This window comes from Beauveria bassiana (assembly GCF_000280675.1).
Source record: "Beauveria bassiana ARSEF 2860 unplaced genomic scaffold BBA_S00004, whole genome shotgun sequence".
Taxonomy (NCBI): domain Eukaryota; kingdom Fungi; phylum Ascomycota; class Sordariomycetes; order Hypocreales; family Cordycipitaceae; genus Beauveria; species Beauveria bassiana.
This window is the reverse complement of record NW_007930839.1, coordinates 1,476,604-1,497,496: the sequence shown is the minus strand read 5'-3', so window position 1 is coordinate 1,497,496 and position 20,893 is coordinate 1,476,604. Positions and strand designations below refer to the sequence as shown.

Below are 20,893 nucleotides of genomic sequence, written 5' to 3'. Positions count from 1 at the left end.
CGAGATTAAAAAGAAGAACGCCAAGGCGGCGTAGGGCGAACAGTCCGTTAAGTTGACCAACCAGGCAGCAACGGCCTCGTCTAGCGTTGGGAAAGTAAAGGTAAAATCAGGCCACAATGCTTCGTATATAGTTAAATAAAAGAAGGGTTGATGGAATAGATCCAAATTAGGGTGCTAGCGCGGTCCTGAGAGTAAGATTTCCGATCGCGTCTTGGCTTGAGTATACACGGTCCCCACGGACGGACGAGATAGAGTCAAGGTCTATGACGAAAGGAGGAGAAGGCTTTTTCAAATGTGCCTCTCCACTCGCGAGAAAGTCCCCCTTAATCACGTCTATGAAAATGAAATCGAGCCCAACTGCCGGCATGAAGTGAAAAGGCTTCAAGGTGGTGGAAGCGACGCCCAATCTTGTTCGTTGTACGCCCACGCAAAAGAGTCAGCCATGGCTTGTAGAGATGTCGCCATATCAAAGCAGTAAGATTGCATGAATACTAGCTGGGCGACATGAATGGGGGAGAGCAAGGATGATGGGTGTTGATGTAGTAGAATGAATGTTTCCTTGATTTTGGCGAAAAAGTGTTTGGTTGCTGGTCTTGGAATGATGCCTTTGGTACATGGCGGCCACGGCTAACTAGAAGAAGACATGACGCTTTCGCAAAAGCGCCTTGCTTTGGTCTATCTAGCCCTTTGCCTAGACCATCTCGAGCATGAAAATGATAAAGTATGTTGGTAGCTGCAAACCACCAAGGCCCTATTCGGACGGCTCCATTCGGGAGAGTCCCAACGCAAGATAGCCGAGGAGCAAAAATTGGAGACTGCCCAAGGACCAAGATTTGGACCAGTTGTAGGCATAGCCAACTTGGCGTCGAAAGATGGTGGCGAGGCTTTCTGTATTCATTCGCAGATGGGCTCGGCTGCCACCACCACCGCTCTTGCTACGTCGTCCTCTGTCATCATCACCGAGAGCCCTGGATGCATCGTGGATTCCAAGTCGGAGAATCTGAATCGGATAATAATTAGATCGGGCGATGATCATGTGGCGTGATGGTGCAAGGCGTGGTAGATTAGGTCTATTGTTGCCCTTTCTGTGTACTTGTGACGTTTTGTTTTTTTTTCACTTTGGCTTATCATGGGTCTTCTTCTTAGTTTACCGTAGCCGCGCTCTCTCCGATACAATCGAGCAGGGTGACGGCCCGCTGGGCTGGGCCTAAAAACTTGCTTGATACTTTAGGCCGCATAAGTATTCGGCCCTCAGTGTCCCACGTTCGGGGGAGAGGGGGCGTATGGGCGCTGGCCACGTGAACTGGGTGTCACGGTCCGCGACGCAAGCCCGCCGTCCCGTGTCGGCGCGCACCGGCAATATTCTCATGCCCGGTAAAAGTCGGGCGGCCGCTGGGGGGGGGGCGCTAATAAGTATTATTATGCTCCTAATTATATAAAAAACGGGGTCGGAGACGGACGGCGAGGCCCACCAGATCGACCTCGGCCGCCGACGTACATAGATGACTGAGATTGTCGACGTATAGCGTATGGCCGCAAGCACGGTGTCTCTGGCTTTACGTCCGTGGGAATCCTGCTTGCGGATCCAGTACCGGGTGTTTAATTGGACACGTCCGAGAAACGACTTTGTGACTTTTGTAGTACGTTGATTTAGGACTCAAACTAGGTTTGGTGGACCAACACGCCATCTGTGTGTGGCTTCACGTGTTGGGTTACATACTAGAGTTGCAGCCTCAAATAAAAAAGCAGACCCTAAAATGGAAATTGAGCTCACGCAAGTGCAAGTACATGTCGGTAGTAGGCTGGAGGAATCTCCGAGGAACGAGGATACCGGTAGAATGGCCCAATTTTGCCAGCTGTGCACGATGTCTATCGACGATTTAATATCGCAACTTTGCCGGCTCCAGCTATCTGGAAGAGGGTATCGAGGCACGATAGGCAATGGCCGGAATTTTTAGACCAAGTTCTACGGCTAATCCCTCCGTCTTTTTCCACCCCCCATTTACAGTCAATCTCACGTCGGAGTCTACACCGGACAAGAAAAGTCCGCACATGACTTGGCCAGGAACCAACATGATGACAAGCCTCCTGTATGCATGCGTCGGCGAAATGGTATAATCATGACCGCTCAAAGACCCTGATTTTACAAGTTCCACTTTATTAGTCTTGGTTGATCTCTAGGATTGCGCAATCCGTCCGTGAGCCTCGCAGCGTCACATGGACTAACACTTATCGGGGCCAGAGCTAGTTCGAAAGTGTCGCAAGTAATATCAGTTGCCAAGACGAGACTACCAAAAAAGGAATGATAAGAATCAAGTTTATATACGGCAGAGAAGCCGAGAGACGATCAATCTGGCTATCAATCATATGTATAGCGTCTTCCTTTTGCATTAGCGAGCCCTCGGGCTATCACGGTCCGAAATTGGCGGGTACGAAGCCAACTAGCCAACCAGCCAACCAACCAACCAACCAACCAACCAACCAAAACCTTGTCTTTTTACGGTGAAAGAGAGGCAAAAGACGAAATAGAAAGACAATTCTTCTTCAACTGCGTGTCGCATCTCAAGACTTGGCTGCCCCATTTGTGATGAATAAAGTTCGAGTTGTGTGATATGTCTCAAAACGCAAAGGTCATACGAGAAGCGCCAAATAACGATAGGGCGTGCCTGACAAGCCGACAGCCGAGTGATGCTCCCGAATTTGTTTGCATGGTTCCTTGTCAACTCTCCAAAACTTGCTTTTGTCGGGTTTTTCGCATTGCTTCCCGCCAGACTGACACTCATGACCAGCGGATATTCTTGAAAGATTTTCGCAAGGGTCCATTGTGCAATACTCCATCAACGGCAGGTTTTGGTTAATACGCACGGCACATTGTGATTTGATCCTGTACATACATACGGCGTAGTATAATATTGGGCGTGTGTGTAATGCAGGGGAAAAGGGGGTGTAGGAGGGGTGTGTGTAAAAGACACCCAGAAAGTACCGAGTACACGCGTTTCTCTTTGGCAGGACTATCCTAGATCCTTAATGGCTTTCACTATAGGCAAGGGTTCTGACACGCCGGGTACTGTACAGTGTACATGCATGCTTTTGCCTCTTGTTAATTACTTTGGTTATTTTACGAATATGTGTTAGATTTTCCTCCGGCTCCGTTCCCATTCCCCTGCTGCAGAGGGGTGTACCAGGAACCATTCACTTTTACTTGCCCCCCTTTCGCGCCTGGCCCCGGACAATGACCGTTGAGGGCGTTGAGGGCCGCTGTACGGACGCTCTCCTTCGATGTTCCCGACGGTTTTTGACACCCATGACAAGACGCCACAAAATGTGAAATCTGCCTCTTGTTTATCTTGTCGATATTAGACATAATAGCCCTTTTGATGCTGCCCCTCCCCAGCAAAGAAATTAGGCGATCTGAGGGCACGTATCCCGGTCTTGCCCATGCTAATTCGCCGAGAAATTCTCGAATTTGCAGTGACAAAAGGCTTCCGAAGTTCCGTTACAATTTTTCTTTCGCTTTTTTTCCTGAATAACTTGATTCATCTGAAATCTTTAAATCGTACCATTTCCCCACCATTTACACCGCATACACCGTTTTTGCACCATAAAGGTCACCGACCCCAGCGGTCTTGGGCTTCACTCGATAACGCAACACCTCTTGCTTGGACTGCGCGCACGTCGCGTAGCAACGACCCCAGCCTAACAGAAAAAAAAAAGCAAAAAAGCGAAGAAAAAAAAAAGAAAGAAAAAATCACCTAGCTAGGTTTTAGCAAGGAGACAGCCTGGATCACCGATACGGGTTGTAACCAATCACACTCTAACAAATTAACAAGACGCCTCTTGTCCGTGTTAATAGTCACACACACCCCCCAGAAACCCCCCCTTCTCCAAATGACAATAAACCACCTTCGTCACAAGGCTTCGTCATGCTGATAATGACATGGGTTCTTCATGTCGCTCAAACAGCCAGAACTCTGAGGAGGCAAAAAAAAAAACGCGACCATACGAGCTAAAAAAGCACGGATCTATTAAGATGCTTGCCCACTAACACGGCTACTGAGTAAATATGCAAATTGACAACTCTCTCAAGAAGAAGCTCGTCTTGGTGCCACTTTCCTTGAGTCTCCCACATTCCAGACTATAATCGTTTACTATAATTAATCTACTCCATCTTTCATGCAAAAGCTTTGTTGGTCATCTCTCTTGCCCCTCTTCTCTCCATCTCTAACAACCCTGTGCAAACAGAGTAACAGAACATGTTCATGCGACGCCACAGACAGAGATGAACAACCTTCAGATGGCGTTGCATCAACGGCGCTCGCCTTTGACAATCCCAGTCCCTGCATCACATACCACCCCGTGTTCTTCTGGGGCTGTGGTGCCTACCAATCGTACCATGTCAAGCATGTCTCTCATGACAGGATATAATTCTCAACTCTGCGATTCCTACCCGGACGGTGAGCATCGCTAGCCTAGCAACCCGGCCAGAAGCCGGACCAAGTAAGATGTACTAGTATCATTCAGCATAAACATATAACTGCCGATGGCCGCGCTGCCCTGGCTAATAGGCATTTGTCCGATTTGGATCGCCGACCCGGGGACGCCGATACACTTTTACGTTGCGCTACTGCTCGTGCACCTCTAGATTGGGCCGCAACAGACAATAGAAGTGATTCACAGTGGATTTTTTCCCTTGGGATGCTACGTAAATCCATTACAAAAGAGCTGTTTTTTTGGTACTCTGAACAGTGCCTGGCAGGTGCCGCACCAATGACGGCCGCGTTCTTTATTGCGTGCTATGCTCCCTTTCCGATCCAACCCGGCGGCCCCCCCCCTCGAAACAAACAGGATCAATCTTTTTTTATTAAGCGCCAGATCCTAGTACTGGTTAGTGTCGTACCAGGAGATGACAAGCAAGGTTCGTGCTCGGCGCCCCTGTCTGGCCTGACTCGCGAGCAGGACCGATTGCCAGCCACTGCCGATCTCTATACGCCCAACTTGACTATACTTACACCTCGAATGACCAAGTTGGTTAGACTACCCAGTCGTGAAGCAATCTACTTGCGGAAATGCATAAATATATTCAATTTGATTCATCAGATGGAATGCGTGAATATTCAGAGTGTAATTTGAGTGTTACAAAGCAAAGTGACCAATACCAAAATGCAGAGGAAAGAAATGACAAGGAAGACTCTGAGCAACACGAAACTGAAGAGCATGGAGGAAAGAATAAGTAAAAAAAAGCAACAAAGAAGTTGAGCCCGAGTAGAACCGTACACAAAGTTTTCAATCTATATCTAACAAGATGTACAATTATTGCCCGTCTTTCTTTGAACGGTTCGTGCTACCCGCGGAACATTCTGTCACCAGCCTGTCTTGCCTTACGCCTTTCCGAGGCTATTTTTGCACGTAGCACAAACCGCACACTGGTCTACAAATATCAAAGAGTGAATAGACACCTGAAGCTGACAATGCTTGCGAAACCGTCCTACAAGATGAATGCGCTGGTGACCACCAGGCGTCTGTCGTGGATTCTTTCTTGTTGTACATGACATTTTCCTTCTTTCTTATATAAAAGCCCCCCTCCGAAGTAAAAAAAAACGACACTCTTCTCTTCGATTGGAGAGGAAGAAGAAGAAGAAGAAGAAGAAGAAGAAGAAGGGAGAAGACGGCGACATGTCCTCGCATACCGAAATCATCACCGTGGACAAAACAGAGCAAGCCGCCTCTCCCAAATGGAGGACGCTGCCAGCCGAGATCCAGAGCATGATCTGGCGCTGGGCGGTTCGTCCGACGCACCTGACTATTTTCAGCACCTTTGACCAGGGCATGCTCGAAAACGACGACATCACCTGGGAGGAACTCGAAGGTTGGCTCGTGGGATGGGACTTTGAGTTCCTGGGCGAAAAGATTGCGCGCAGATTCGGCTGCGTGAAGCGCGATGGCAGACCATTCGCCTACTTTGTCGCCAATCCCCCGCCCGTGTACAGAGTTTGCCGCGAGTCCTGCGCGCTTCTCCGGAAACACTATGACCTGAAGCCGGCGACGCCCCCCGGCACGACGACGACGACGACGACGACAACGACGACGATACCGTCGCCGGATGATCTCGACGAGATGGAGCCACCGTCGCTGCTCGAAGCCGCGCTACCGCCCTGGTTCGACCTGAGAAACGACGTGGTCCAGCTGCTGTACCACGACATTGAGGGCATCCTCACGCCCAGCGCGCCACTCGGCGGCCTCTTGCTGCCCGTCCGACGCCTCCGCATCGCCATGCACCTCAGCCTCTGGCAGCGCACCGCGGCCGCGAATTTCAACGACATCATCGTGGCCCCGGAGCGCCTCCTCCGCGTCATGTACGAGATCAAGTACGGCATGCCAGACCTGCGCGAGATCACCTTTGTCGTGGCCGGCCGCGGGCCGGAACCGTGGTGGGCCAACCGCACCGCCGTGACCGTCCTCCACTGGTACGACGTCTTTGAGCAGTGGTGCCTGGGCGGCTCCGTCAGGAGCGGCCCGCTGGCGCCGCCGGCGTCGTCGATACGCGTCGTTCATCGCCACTCCGACGGCACCGAGGAGGAGTGGCTGAACAGGGACAACTTTCTCAGCGTGATGCAGAAGCAGCTCAAGCAGGAGATGCCGGCGGTGCCGGAGCCGGACGGGCCGGGCTTGCAGGAGCTGATGGAGCAGCAGGCGATGCTGGAGAGCTACTATCCCAAGTACAGGGACATTTTGAGGGCCACGGAGCAGGAGCTGGCGAATCCGGCGGCGTTTTTGAAAGCACACCAGGCGCTGTGGCATGCTCCAAATCTCCAGCTTCCCTTTTGAGAAAGGAAAAAGATTTCAAGGAAAGAGTCAAATCTCCCTTGACCATCTTTCGTTTGACCATGGCCTTTGTTGGTAGATATTTGGGGCCAAGCAGCCCGTTGACGTGTAGCATTATAAATCAATACCAAATGAGGCGTTGGTTCTTTGCCACTTTGTTGACAACACGAGCTGCTCAACTCCAAAGTTGGTACAACTACCTCTGCTACTTGATTTATATGCTATATACTAGGCGCTAGATCAACTGATGTTTCGCATTGCTGAGGATAAACTATGAAAATTGCTCGACTTTAATATACTATTGCTTCGCTATGCCAATACTCTGACATATCTAGGATAAATTCGCTTCTACAACTCATTCTCCCGCAAATGTCTTGCCTTTTCTATTCGTAGAGAAGCACACATAAAAGCTCTTTCCATTAATTCTCCCACTTTGTACACAGCTTCCGTCCGGATATATCCAGTTTGGGCTTACACTCGAGTACGACAAACTGCAGCCACACACTTCTTTTCCGCTCGCATTCCACACACGGGAGCTTCTTCGGGCGGCATACTGTGACAGTACAAGGGGCAAAATAGCTCGTTCCGGATTTCGTATGGGTGCCCCCCAAAAGAGGTCATGGGCTGTGAGGTGACCTAGTGGTCTAAAAGAAGACTTCCACTGCCCTTACTAAACACGCGCCTTTGCTACACATCACCTGACCGTAACATGTTCAGAAATCTAATGAGTTTCCTCTTTGTTGTCGACATGTGTACATCACTGTCGATGGAAGAGATAATTGCTTGACATTATCATTGAGGTTCGTAATTATCAACTCTTGTCTATGCAAAATACAAGTCTTTACCTGTGGTATCTTGCGCCTATGCAGAAACAAATGCAATACCATCCATCATCTATAACATAGAGTTCCAACATGAGAGAAAAGAGAAGAAAAAAAAAGAAAAAAAAAAGAAACGCCGACGCTATGCAGCTTTGTACAGATAAATGGCCATCTCCTCATCGCACATACACCGGAATGCCATACACCACAACGGCCGCCGCATTTAGGTATCGGAATCGACATGCGTCTCTCGCCTGCGCCACTGCCTCCACCAGCGACCTCGTCGTCCCCTCCACATCAACACTCTGGCATTGTTGTTCCTGAAACGTGCCTTTGTTAAACAGTCCCCATTCCTCAAATGCGCGCCCCGCGAAGCGATCAATGTCGCGGTCCGTCACGTCCCACAGGGTACCGACAACCGCTGGGCAACCAGCCATCAAGTAGTTCCACACGGGACCGTAGCACTCAAACTCGCCCGCCTCGGTGAGTGCCGCAGAGCTGCAGCCCATGAGAAATGACGCGGGCTTGCACTTCTCCAGCTTGCGAATCGTCTTGCCGCGAATGTACTGCGCGCCGCTCCCGTGGCCAAAGTACAGAAACACGTCCGACGTGCTGAGCGCCCTTTCAAACTCGTCCTCGTGAGGGGCCCGGTTGACAATGCTCGTCCAGCCATCCAGGGTGGCGGTAAAAGGCTTTTGGAAAAAGCTTTGCGTGCTCTTTAGGTCGGACGACGGGTTCAGCATATAGGTGCCGGCGGTAGAAGAGACGTAATGGCCGGGTAGGGAGTCCCAAGAAGCCGCCTTGTCCTTCGGTGGCATGTTGGACTCTGTGATCAACTGTCGCAGACAGGCAAGGGACGGCACACGAGACACGGCAAGGCCTTCCATGCAGGGCAAAGACTCCCAGGGAAACACATGCAGGGCCTTGTCTAGAACCAGAATCGTGTGCGCGCCGTCTTCACGGGCTCCTGCACCTTCCAGGGCACCATAGTACCCCTTGAGCGCGTCATACACTTCGACGACCATGGCGTCAAAGTCGATTTCATCATACGCATTTCGCTCTCCGTGAAACTGAAGAATATCCACAATAAAGTAAAGCAAATCATTTAGAGCCTCGTCAAAATCGCAGCCGGGATCGTTGGTAGGGTCGCCCAGTCCGATGAATAAGTCGAGAATCCTGGGATCGAGAGTAACGCCTGCCTTGCCCGTCTTCTTTCCCCGTCGCTGGCTGCGAGAGGGCAGATGAGCGTCGAGCATCTTTTGCACATTCTTCTGGAAACGAGCCAGGAGGTCTGAGCGGCGTCGATGCTGGGAAAAGATTCCCTTGAAACCACCTAACCAGGTGGTTTCAATTTGCGTCAGACACTCCTTCAGGCGCGTATCAAGAGTCTCGCGCTCAGCCCACCACGCATTCCGCTCGCCCTTGAGGCTAAAGTCACGGGCAGAGTGGCTCGTCTCGTTGGCTAGCTCGATGATATCCAAAAGCTCCTCCTTGCCATGCTCAAAGTTGTATACTTCACAGTCGGCATCGCGAGAGTTGGCACGCTCCAAAGGTAGTCGAAGAATAAACGGGCTGTGACCAGCCTGGAACTTTGTCAAGCACAGGTCGTGGTGGTTGTCGCTGAGAGACACCGATATCACACTCCAATTTTTGGGAACCATCTCGATGTAGCTCTTTTGAAAATTAGCCATGTCGGCGCTCGGGGCTAAGCTAGCCCTGCGAGAACCAACACTCTTTCTACAAGGCTCTTCAGCGATTGCTGTGGGTGCAGCGAGAGTCTTTTGCTCTCTGCGCCAGGTCACATTGTGCGCCAAGTCGACAGCAACAGTTGCCAGTCCGGAATGGGCAATAGATTTATGCTTTGCGCCAGATGTAGCCGACAGGAGAATAATCGTATTCTGAAGCATGGCGGAGATGCGTCGAACCATGCTGCTGTCCGACTTTGTCATGGCGGATATGTGTGCCTCGGCAAGTAGTTCCTGCGCCTCCTTCAGTGCCTCTGCGAAAGCTGGAGTATCTTCACTTTTCATCGTCCTGCCGCGACTGGCTGCCACTGGTCGCCCACGCTTACCGGGCGATTTGAACGGTGAGCAGCCATCCGCAATGACCTTTTCAACCAGTCCAGCGATAGCAGGGAAGGAAATGGTCGAGTCTTGAATCACGGAAAAGACAGGATCTGAAATTATCTGCTCCATACTGTGCCCGATCAGCGACGTCGCTGTTGCCACCTGTTCTTGATAGGCTGTAATTTCTTGCTTTGGGAGTTCCTTGCTCTGCTTGAGCAGAGCAAGAGCGGCAGTCCACTCTTGCTGACGAATGAGGCCTGTGGCGCGCGAAAGAAGGATAGATGCAAGTAGCGAGCCTTGGAAAGTATCGGTCGGCTGTTGAGCAGCTTTGGCCACCGGCGTGACTGCTCTCGATGTTGCCGCAGCGCGCTTAGTAGCTCGTGGCTTGGCAGGTGTCTTTGTCTTTGTCGTTCTTGTAGACTTGGTTCTAGAAGGTGCTGGTGTGGCTAATTCACGCGCAGTAGCCTCTTCTTCCTTCTCTGAATTTGTATTGTCGTTGAGGCCGCGAGTACCCATCTCGGCCATTTTCAGGTATTCGACAGCTTTGTCATTCTCACCGATATGTGAGTAGTATTCTCCAAGAGCCTGCGCAAAGCGAATCTTGGACGCCGACATGACTTCGGGCATCATATCAGCTAGCGTACCGAATCGAGCGGCAGCCTTTTCTTGGTCTCCTGCTCGAAGATAAATGGAGCCGGTCCATGCAGCCACCTCTGCATTGTAAAGAGTTGATTGCGAGTTGGCGGCAATCTTGGAAGCAGTGTCGGCATAATAGATGGTTTCTTGAAACATGCCAATGTGGGCGTAAACGGAAGAAATTTGCAGAAGGCTGCGGATAAGAGGTGAAGCCAAAGCCCAAACTCGTGGTCCAACAAGGCTAGCTCTGACGTCCTTGACGGCAACAGAGTCCAAGCTTGTATCGGACAGTACAGAGTTATTACCAACAACAGCGGATTCAAGCTTTGTCCAGTCATGTGAGAGTATGCGTACGCTTTGCTTGATGTGATTCAGGGCTTCTTCCACGTTTCCAGATTGCAGAGCGAGGGACGACTGCAAAAGCGAGACTGAGCAGATCGTTGTTGTGGCTTGAGCCTTATTTATGGCCCAAGATGACTGCGAGCGGCGGCAGACAGCATTGAGTTCGGAGATGGAAAGGTTAGCGTCGTCCATATTTCCAATACCGGTGAAATATTCGGCTTGCGCCATGTTGTAAGCCACAGAGACGCTCGGCGCCACTTCGTCTTGTTGCTGAAGCAGGCCTTTGGCCTCGTCCAGAGCATCTAGCGCCTTGGTGTAGAGGCCAGTGCTAATAAATTGAGAAGCCAGCTGGCTCTGGCGGACAATAAGCGCGCTGTTTGTCGCCTGTCCGTGACCGGCAAAGAGCTTGGACAGGGACACTAAAAGCTGCGAAGTTTTCAGCTGCAAAAGATGTTCGCCCCTCAACCCAGCAAGGTGGCCAAGAGCCTGAAGATAGTCTTGAAGCGCTTCAGGATCGTCAATAACCTTGTAGATGCTGCTGTCGATCTGGCAGGATCCAACCATATCGGTCCAACTGTCGATGGCCTCTGGAATGGTCGACTTGGAGAGTTCCTCTGCATCCAAGACTGCTTGTACGCTATGATGCCAATTCAAAAGATGCGGCATGAAGCCCGTCAAGCCCTCGTCTTCGGCCCTGTCTTGAGCCTGAGCTTGACGGAGGCAGACTTGCAGGTGCGGGTGAAGGACTGCTACTTCATCCTCGTTGCCCAGATTCTGATACAAAACGTGAAGCAGTACGCGCAGTCGTCGAATCGGATATTTGTCGGGGGTGTAAATGCGGAGCAGCGCATTCAAATTCGGGTCATGAAATTGCAGAGCGCTGCGGGAGGTGGTGCTGAGGTGCATCAAGTGCTCCAAAACAGCGGCACGCTCAGTTTCGGGCAGAAAAATGGTCCAGTCCGTCCAAGACTTGTCGAGTTTGGCAATTGATCGAAGAGTTCTGGACAGCATGCTCGACTTGCCGTTCATGTTCCATGCTATGGTAGGGGCTTGGGTAGCCAGCGCAGCAGAAACGTCCTTTAGAATACCATCTTCGGCCATACTAGTGCATATCGATCTCAACGTCTGCACTGCATCGTCAGTTCGTCCGGATCCTTTGCACATATCTGCAAATAGCTCTAGTTTTGTCGAAAGCTGCGCCCGCTCTCTTTCTGCCGCAGAAAGATCCTTTACAGTATCGATGGAGCGGCTGAGCGTCTGCAAAATTTGCTTATTCTCCTCTCGCTTTCTTTGGGAATGCTTTCGAAGCTGTGAAAACTTGGCAAAATATAGACTCGAAATCTTGACCAAGTAGCTGTTTAGTTGCTCAGTCTTGGCAGGTGATTGTGAGGGGTCAGCAAGTGTTTCGAGGAGAGCAGAGCAATGCTGCAGTACCTCGTCAAGCTGTTGCCACTCAGCTGTGGCATTCTGGATGTCGCATTTGACAACCATGAGAGTACCGTCAAGCGTTTGGCTAATGGTCTTCATGACGACTTGGCGGCGCTGGTCGAACTGTAGAATGTGTTTCGGAGGCGCATCCTTGTTTGGGGCATTGCCTAGCCAGCGGCGGACAAAACGGGGGTAGCGAAGAACAAATGCTTTGAGTATATCGTCAATAGCATCGGGAGTGCGACTTGTAGGCTGTGGCGAATTTATTGTTTCCATGAGACGACCAACGACTGCGCGTCTGGCCAGCGACAGGCTGTCGAGTAGCTCATTAAGCTCTGACACAGTACCACTGAGACTTCCGTCCAAGCTTTCCAGTACAGATTTCGCAAGCTCCTCGACGTCCTCCATAGCTTTCGCACTTTTGAGCACCGCTGCGAGAAGCCATGCGCAGATGGAAGCATAACGCACCATGGCCTCTTCCGGTGACTCAACTGTCGACTGCAACTTCTGAAACCATTGAGCAGCTTCGTCATATTTCTTGGCTGTGTACGCAGAAGTTCCAAGAATTTGATAAAGGGAAGAGATGGGCGCAGTCGCTGATAGAGTTGGGATATATCCACAGGCTTTCGCCAGCTCCAATAGCCCATTAACAGAAGCTGCCATGGTTTTGTATAGCAAGACATCGTTCGAGGTAAATCTTCGAGCGAATGCGCGGAGACAGCGTGAGAGTGGCGACAACAGCTCCTCGTCGAGCTTTCCGGAGTGACCTCCTAGTCTCCACCACCGCAGCTGGCAAGTGAATGCTAATGTCTGCAGTTCAAACGCCGCGAGTGGTGAGGGGCTGATGCGCGGTTCCACCGCGACGGCATCCTCCTGGCTGGAAACGCTCGGCGCAAGAGATAGGACAAGCTGCGACAGCGATGCTAGCTGGCGGGCCGCCTTGCCAGCCTCTTTGCTCCCCGTCTTGGCCAGAGCGGAGAGGAGCTTCACCGGAGAGCACGCCTGGGCATCTCGGAGATGCGGAAGCGCAGCTTCGATATGCTCTGGCTTCTTCGAGGACGCAATCAGCTTCAGCACCTGAACCTGGCATGTCGTCACGGCGACCAGGAATTGAGGTGGTATCGGTGCGTGAAAGCTGAGGAGACCAGAGATGGCAGTCGGGGGCTCTGCCGCCGCTGTCTTGGTCGTCTTTGCCTTGCTGAGCTCGAGCTTAGCAACCGCATCTAGTCTTCGATGCAGCACGCGCAGTTCTTTGAGCGCTTGCTCATGCATACCAAGACCAATCAACTTGCCCACGAGCGCAGACATGCCGTTTTCAATCTGAAGATCCGTTTGGTCGTGAGACAGCGAGCCCTTAACGTTGCGGAGGCACGCAAACGCCACGCGCGCGCACTCTGCTGTCGCTAGACATCCCGTGGACGGACTGGAGGACGGCTTCGACGGTTTCGCAGCGATATTGGGCGACGTGGCCACTCGATTGAGGGATCGCGGCTGGATTGGCGACAGCGGCGCCGACAGTGACCGTCGGAGTGTGCGTTTGCCGGTGGACGGGCGTTGGAGATCCGCCTCTGTCAGCTTTGCTGGCGCGGGGAGCGGTTGGGGCTTCGCGGCCTCGGTGAGAGATTTGATGGTGGCATTGATGACGTGCGTCGCCAATGCCGTCTTTTCCTTGGTGCTCAATTGCTCTGTCGCTATTGTTACCGCGCCGGTCCTGGCACGTCCGGCCGTCTTTGTTGTGGTGCGCGCGGTAGCTTTCGTCTTGGACGCGGTGGTCGAGGCGGATTCAGCGTCGGGGAGGAGAAGCTCCTTGAGGGTGACCACAGTAGCCGGTGAGCATGTGGTTGTACTCAATACGGCTGTTTTGACCGCGTCGGCCTTTTCTTGTAATAGAGTCATGGTGGTGGTCGTGTCTATCTGTTATGAGAATGCCGTAATATGCATGTCGATCTTTGAAGCGCCTTTGCAAGAAACGAGCAAGATGCAAAATGAGAACGACAAGTCAGAATGCAGAAACAGGCCTCGCAATGGTAATTGGAGATTCTTCGCCCCCCAAAACTGTCAGTATCGAATTTGTGCAGAGCTTAAAACAATTAAAGATGCAGCTCGGTGTACTTTGCAAGCTCACGGAAGCTACTTGGAGATTACCTTGCATCGATTGTGTGGGGCTAAACGTCGGACGTTGTCTAGGGCAACCGGCTTGCACCGCATGCAAAAAAGGTCCGATCTCGAAAATGCTCCAGCAAGGGATCGACGACTTTGCGCCCGAGTCCAAGACACCAGCCGACACAAAAGGACAAACTCTCGACAAAGGAAGCCCTAATCGTGTCTGCGGGTATATTCAGCATGGGCTTGCCACGACTGGTCGCCCGCGCGACAGCGGTCTCAACACAAACCCCGACGCTTATGCGCCTCGTCGCTGCCGCCGCCCCGCGCAGTCGCATCATCGCTCCCCCAACGATTTCCCCGCGCCTCTACAGCACTGCGTTACCGAGTGTGACCGACAAAGGCTTCTGGAAGTCGCTAATTCCCAAGCCGCTGCGGCGGGAGAACCGGGCGCGGCGGAGGCGCGGCTGGTGGTCCAGGGGGGAATGGAACCCGGCGACGTACTTTATCGTCATGTTTCTGTTTGTCGGGTCCATGTCGATCCAGATGATTGCGCTGCGCAATCAGACGACCCGGTACATGCGGCAGGCGAGCGTGCGGCTGCAGCAGCTGCGCGAGGTGGTGGAGCGCATTCAAAATGGCGAGGACGTCGACGTGGAGAAGATGCTGGGGACGGGCGAGCCGCAGAGGGAAGCAGATTGGGAAGAGGGTGAGTCACTATTTTTTTTGGCCCTTCCGGGATGATGTGAAAGGTTATACTGACTCTGGGCAGCTCTGCAAGCGATTGAACGAGAAGAGGCAATGAAAAAGTCGACGCCAAAAGAAGCTGCGAAGCTCAAGAGTGAAGACGCACCACAAGCAACAAAGGCTGCCACTCCAGGCCAGAACTCGGAACAGACATCAACGAAAAGCACGGGGTTTGGCAACTTCTACTAGTCAGAGGAAGAAAATGCAATGTTTGATTTATAAATGCATAGTCTATATGGGTGTGAGTGTATCATGTTGTACAACAATTTTCATGAGAGCATATCTTTGAATACACTGGAGTTTTGTCTTAGTACATATGGGGCAGCCTCATGGTGATGATGAGCGGCATCTTTACGCAACTCCTCCATGAGAACAGGCAAGAGCTCATCTGTCATCAACTCAGTGCGCACGCCCAGCTCTCCTTGCTGGCTGGGGTCGAGGTCCGCAAAGAACTGATCCTCGCCGCGAACGCCGCCGGCGTTGATAATGGCAATGGGCATGCCGCGCGCCTTGGCCTGCTTGACCAGGCGCCACGCTGAGTACGTCGCAAGCGAGGTGCCCATGACGAGCAGTCTACCCGAAGCATTGACAGCGTCCTCGGCGGCATTCTTGACGGAGGCGGCGATGCTCTCGCCAAACATGACGACATTGGGCTTGAGAATGCCGCCGGTGCTCGGTGCCGCCCACGCGCCGTCCTTGTCCGTCTCGACAATCTGGCGGTGCGAGTCGCTGCCGACCTGTGGCTTCTCCAGGCACTTGGGGCAAGGCGGGTATCGAAAGGTGGTGTATGGCGCTTCAGGCAGGTCGACGTCACCGTCGGGGTTGGCCTTGATGCCGCGACGACGACGCTGGGCCGGATCCTCTGAACTGAGCGCGCCCGTCTTTAGTGCCTCGTCGAGAAAAGCCTTCCAGCGCGGATTCAGGCGGGCCAGCTCCTTTTGAAAGGCATTGCGGTCGAGCTCCGACTTGCAGCTGGTGCAGACAACGGTGCGGAGGTAGCCGTGGAGCTCGACGGTCGGTATTTGCGGGTGCGCTTTGGGATGAAAGGAGTCGACGTTTTGGGTGATGACAGCGCTCAACAGGCCGAGGGCGCCCATGTCGCGGACGGCATAGTGGGCGGCGTTGGGGGCGGCGTTGTGGGTGGTCGACCAGCCGAGGAAGCTGCGGGCCCAGTAGCGCTTGCGGGCCTCGTGGCTGGCAAGAAACTCGTGATGGAAGATGGGGCGGTAGGTCTTGTTGACGCGGTAAGTGCCATTGACGCCGCGATAGTCGGGCAAGCCGGAGGCAACAGAGAGGCCGGCACCGGTGAGGACGAGCGTCTTTTCAGGGACGCGGGCGGCGTCGAGGGGAGGCGGGAGCGGTGCGGCAAAGAAGCGGCGGAGGGCGGCGACAGCGCCGGGGATGGAGACGGCCGATGGGGGCGCGACGGTCGGAGCTGCGAGGATATCCGTATACGGAATCCGCAGGAGTGGTTTGGGCATGTGAGTAGGGATACGGGCGGCTGAGCGATCGAGCGGTGGACGGTGATGATGGCTGACGAGGCAGCACGGTGGGTTGGGGGCGCTGTGAATGACGTAGTTGCGGCGACGTGGGGGAAGGAAACGGAGCTTGGAGGGGGGCCAATTGAGCAAGATGCTGGTTTGATGAGTGTATTGCTCCAACGTGAAGTCTTGAGAGCCAATGAGGTAAACGATTGTGTGCTCTGCTTGGCGTCTTGAGGGTTTTGCCGCGAGAAATGAGGTCAGATGAGATGAGATGGGAAGAGAATGGGTGATTAGATTTCCAAGGCGGCGAGTCGAGGGTTCTCCGCATGAGTCTTCCAGGGTCCACACTGGTGGTTCACGCCAGCTGCACCCATTGATGCCACACCTGCAGCCATAGCCCACCAACTGCAACATACCACTATCGACATTGATGGGGGCACTGAAGAGCAGTTGGACAATTTGTTGGGGATACTAGGTCTCTTGAGGGAGCCGGCGTGCAATTTGTAAAATACATAAGTAGAGATGTAATTGATAATCATGCAACAACTGCGGAAAATGGTCTGCTTAGCAAGCTGAAATACGCCATTGGCTTCAACCCTGCACAAAAGCCCAACAGACAAGAGCGCAAAGAAAAAAAGACTACTTAATAAATCAGGAGAAGAGATGATAATACTCCGTAAAACGAAGGGAATTAAACTTTACCCTTGCCTCCCCCCCCGTGTTCCGCTTCCGATACGCTGAATCGCGCATCACAACCTACATAGCCTGCAGCCTACAGCACCTGCCCCCGTTTGTCGTCTCGTTGTGGAGGCTTCACGTCGCGGCGATGTTCGGTCTCCGTCAGGCCACAACGCCATGGCTCGTGCCAGCCGGAGGAAATTGGTGCATTTGATCTTCCTTTCCGTTCCTCTCAGTCTTTTTCCTCTTATCCTCTTTCCGTCATCTCCTTGTTCCGACTGAAGCCTCAACACGTTTTGCAGCCCGGGTCGAACTCACCCAGCCCTGTATCGACCGCCTAACTTTTCGCCCATTTCAAATCTGCTCACCCGGAACCGCCAAACCCGACAGCAGACCCCGCGTCCAGCGCTACCGACAGGCCCTACAGAGGTACCTTACCTGCTACGACTGGCTTGACGACAGCCATACAAACAGCTGTTGGTGCTGCTGCCCCCAATGTTCCGAGCGTCAAACAATTCCCCGCTGCCATCGTCCTCTATTTTCTGTCTGCATCTTTCGATTATCGTGCTGTAGCCCCCTGAAGCACCCGAGTCCAGAGCTGTCGCGTACGTCGATTGATACATGCGCAACCTCGCCACGTACCTCTCTATTACGCAAACGATCGCCGCGTACGCAAACGATTGCCTCCTCCTCGGCCTCGACCCCCCGCCATGTCGCGCCAGGCTCGTCGCTCTGGCCGCCTGGCGGTCACTTGGTGCCTCTCAGTGACGCCTCCCGCCGTGGCCGTGGCCGCAATCAATGGAGGAGCCAGAGGAGCCAGCCTGGGAGAATCTGCGGGGGCGCCATCTCCCAGTCACAGCGCCTCCATCTGCACAGCTGCCACTACAGCTATTGCTAGCCCTCTGGTTGGTCCGCCCGCCATCAGCACCACAACCGCCACTACCAACTGTGGAGGTCCAAGCTCATGCCCTCGTCCCTCGACGCTATGCATATTACGAATACCACCACACCTGTCTGGCCTCCTCGTCGACTCCCCGATATCAAAGGCCCCTGTCCGCTTCCCCGCGTCGCGTCGCTCTTTTTTTCCTTTTTTCCCTCCATCACTTTCACGTCAAAACGTCCGCTCCTACCACGTATACTGCTCCGATTCTAACCTCCCGTCCGGCCTCTCCTCCGCCGTCCTCCATCTTGCCCCGACTCTCACGCGCCGCCGTCTGCGCAAGCTCGTCGTCGCCATGGGCCACAGTCACAGCCACGGTGGCCACTCCCACCATAATCACGACAATTCGTATCTCGTTTCCGCCAAGAAGAATGACCCTGGCGTTCGCATCACCCGAATCGGCCTCCTGTCCAACCTACTTATGGCCATTGCCAAATTCATCGGTGGCTGGACCTTTAATTCCAAAGCCATGGTCGCCGACGCGTGGCACAGCATCGCCGACATGGCCTCGGATATCCTCACCCTCGCGACCGTCTCTTGGAGCATAAAACCGCCCTCAGATCGCTTTCCGCTGGGTTTCGGTAAAGTGGAGAGCCTTGGATCGCTTGGCGTTTCTGGCATGCTACTGGTTGGAGGTGTCTATATGGGATGGGACAGCGCCATTAGTCTTTTTGCCCACTTTGATCCCGAAAGAGCCCATGATATTCTCGAGCACGTCGGTCACGGTCATGGACACAGTCACTCTCACAACCCAGCGGATCTCGGAATTCCCAGTGTGCACGCTGCGTGGCTGGCAGCCGGAACCATTCTCATCAAGGAGTGGCTCTACCGCGCAAGTAAGCAATTGACTCGAGAATGACAATGTAAAACACTTCTAACACACATTATAGCTATGAAAGTTGCCCGCGAACGCAAATCTTCGGTCCTCGCTTCCAACGCGATCCACCACCGCGTGGACAGCCTGACCGGTATCGTCACCATGGCCGCCATTGTTGGCGCCAATGCCATTGACAACGCCGCTTGGCTGGATCCCGTTGGTGGTCTGCTCATCTCCATCATGGTTATCCACGCCGGCTTCGACAACACAAAGTCGGCACTTTACGAGCTCATCGATCAGACCATTGACGCCGACGTCAAGGGCGCCATCCGCAAGCAGGCACAGAGCGCCCTCGTACACGTCAGCGACGGCCACGAGGCCGAGCTGCGCGACGTTAGCGGGGTCAAATCGGGCCAAAACTACCTGGTCGACCTCGAGATGGCGGTTCCCGCCGCCTGGAACATGAGCGACCTTGCCGATGTGGAGAATGCTGTCCGCACCGAGGTGGGCGCTCGCGTCCGCGGCGTTCGCCGGGTGCGCATCCGCTTCGTCTCCAAAGATGCGTCGGTCAATGAAAAGTTTGATGACTTTGTGTACACCAATCTAGATGCGGATCCAGAAGACCACAAGCACGAGAATGGCGCTAACGAGGACCATGACCACAAGCATTAGAAACATGTACATCATGTAAAATAGACTCAAAAGTTTTGGCTATGTTGAACATATAGGCACAGCTGCTGTGCTTGGTCTCACAGCATAATGCGTCGTGCGACGTGCATCGTACCGCTGACAAGACGTCAGTCGGGTGGGCAGTGTTGCAGAGGTGCCTCACTAGTCGTCAGCCACAAGGCCGAGTAAGATGCCAATGGGTTCTTTCTCTGCAATGGGTAGTGTTTGCAAGAGGTGGTCTTTCTTGTGTTAGCCATCCTTTTTTTAATCGGTCGTGTTTTCCTCGTCTGATTACTCATCCTTTCCATAGTTCTAGATGGTTGATCATATTTACACAACTCATCATTGGATTAGATGACACACTCGCAGTGAGAACAGTCGAGCTGAAATTGCAAACTACTCAGCCCACAACCCCCACTCCTCATCTTGTCCAACATTTCCCCAATTCGCCCATGATGCGTATGATTCGCCTTTACTTCCGCGTCCAGCCTTCCCCGCACCCCTCTATCCTACAAGCGCCGCATTCTCATTGGCGCTGTTGTAGCAAGGACCCTTTGGAGGGGCACAAGTAGCCCGCCATGCGTTGTGTTGACACCATGGTGGGGGACTGCCATCACTGCAAGAGTTGACGCTTCTGTATCTGCGATATATACTCGTTCGACTCTTCTCCGACCAGAAACCAAGCTGACAAAAGCTACAACTGGAAAAGGCCCAGTAACATTGAGTTTGTGCTCGTAAGTGCGTGAGCGGATGACATTGGACGGACAACTACTGACATCGGGAATAGCGAGTGTGCAATTCTGAAGTCATAGAACTCCAGTTTTAGAGCCCGGCAATGCAACGTCTTTCCAAGCACATACGTTTCTAGAATACATTATTGTTGCAACACCATCCGCCGCCTCGGCTTCTCTTCCTTTCTCATAACGCATACACAGCGAATCGGTTCCGTCCTACAGAAGATCGGCCAACGGACCGAGCGCCTTCATCATGGCGGCCGACGACGACGGCCCTCTCTACCTGGGCTTTGACCTGTCTACGCAGCAGCTCAAAGGCATGTACAACTTATTTTCCCATTCTTTTGCTCAAAGCGCCACTATTTTTACAAAGTATACTAACAATTTTCTAGCCATTGTCGTAGGCTCCGACCTGCAGACCGTCGCCCGGGCGCACGTCGACTTTGACGCCGACTTTGGCCCCGCGTACGGCATCACCAAGGGCGTGCACGTCCGTCCGTCCACCGGCCAAGTCTACGCGCCCGTCGCGCTGTGGCTCGACTCGCTCGACCTCGTCCTGGCGCGCCTCGCGGCCGCCGCGACGCCCCGCCGCATGGCCCGCATCCG

General features: G+C 53.2%; 6 protein-coding genes across 6 annotated transcripts in view; 4 read left to right on the top strand and 2 right to left on the bottom strand.

The window, feature by feature from the left end:
* Positions 1 to 5,673: 5,673 nt before the first annotated feature.
* On the top strand, positions 5,674 to 6,825 carry BBA_02257 (uncharacterized protein; the record flags this gene model as incomplete). Its single annotated transcript, XM_008597354.1, has 1 exon — positions 5,674 to 6,825. The coding sequence occupies one exon, from the start codon at positions 5,674 to 5,676 to the stop codon at positions 6,823 to 6,825; it is 1,152 nt and encodes a 383-aa protein (XP_008595576.1).
* A 994-nt stretch (positions 6,826 to 7,819) lies between these two features.
* On the bottom strand, positions 7,820 to 14,011 carry BBA_02256 (peptidase family C50; the record flags this gene model as incomplete). Its single annotated transcript, XM_008597353.1, has 1 exon — positions 7,820 to 14,011. The coding sequence occupies one exon, from the start codon at positions 14,009 to 14,011 to the stop codon at positions 7,820 to 7,822; it is 6,192 nt and encodes a 2,063-aa protein (XP_008595575.1).
* Positions 14,012 to 14,458: 447 nt separating this feature from the next.
* BBA_02255 (uncharacterized protein) lies at positions 14,459 to 15,154 on the top strand (the record flags this gene model as incomplete). Its single annotated transcript, XM_008597352.1, has 2 exons — positions 14,459 to 14,927; positions 14,991 to 15,154. The coding sequence occupies 2 exons, from the start codon at positions 14,459 to 14,461 to the stop codon at positions 15,152 to 15,154; spliced, it is 633 nt and encodes a 210-aa protein (XP_008595574.1).
* Positions 15,155 to 15,234: 80 nt separating this feature from the next.
* On the bottom strand, positions 15,235 to 16,877 carry BBA_02254 (Sir2 family protein; the record flags this gene model as incomplete). Its single annotated transcript, XM_008597351.1, has 2 exons — positions 15,235 to 16,572; positions 16,866 to 16,877. 2 exons carry the CDS (start codon positions 16,875 to 16,877, stop codon positions 15,235 to 15,237), a joined length of 1,350 nt encoding a protein of 449 aa, XP_008595573.1.
* Positions 16,878 to 17,837: 960 nt separating this feature from the next.
* BBA_02253 (cation efflux family protein) lies at positions 17,838 to 19,556 on the top strand (the record flags this gene model as incomplete). Its single annotated transcript, XM_008597350.1, has 2 exons — positions 17,838 to 18,903; positions 18,958 to 19,556. The coding sequence occupies 2 exons, from the start codon at positions 17,838 to 17,840 to the stop codon at positions 19,554 to 19,556; spliced, it is 1,665 nt and encodes a 554-aa protein (XP_008595572.1).
* Positions 19,557 to 20,540: 984 nt separating this feature from the next.
* Positions 20,541 to 20,893, top strand: part of BBA_02252 (D-xylulose kinase) — a gene marked incomplete at both ends in the record, with an annotated part of 2,042 nt that continues 1,689 nt past the window's right edge. The window contains one exon of the mRNA XM_008597349.1: positions 20,541 to 20,840. Within this exon, the coding sequence (XP_008595571.1) occupies positions 20,541 to 20,840 (300 nt within the window). The remainder of the gene's footprint in view (positions 20,841 to 20,893) is intronic.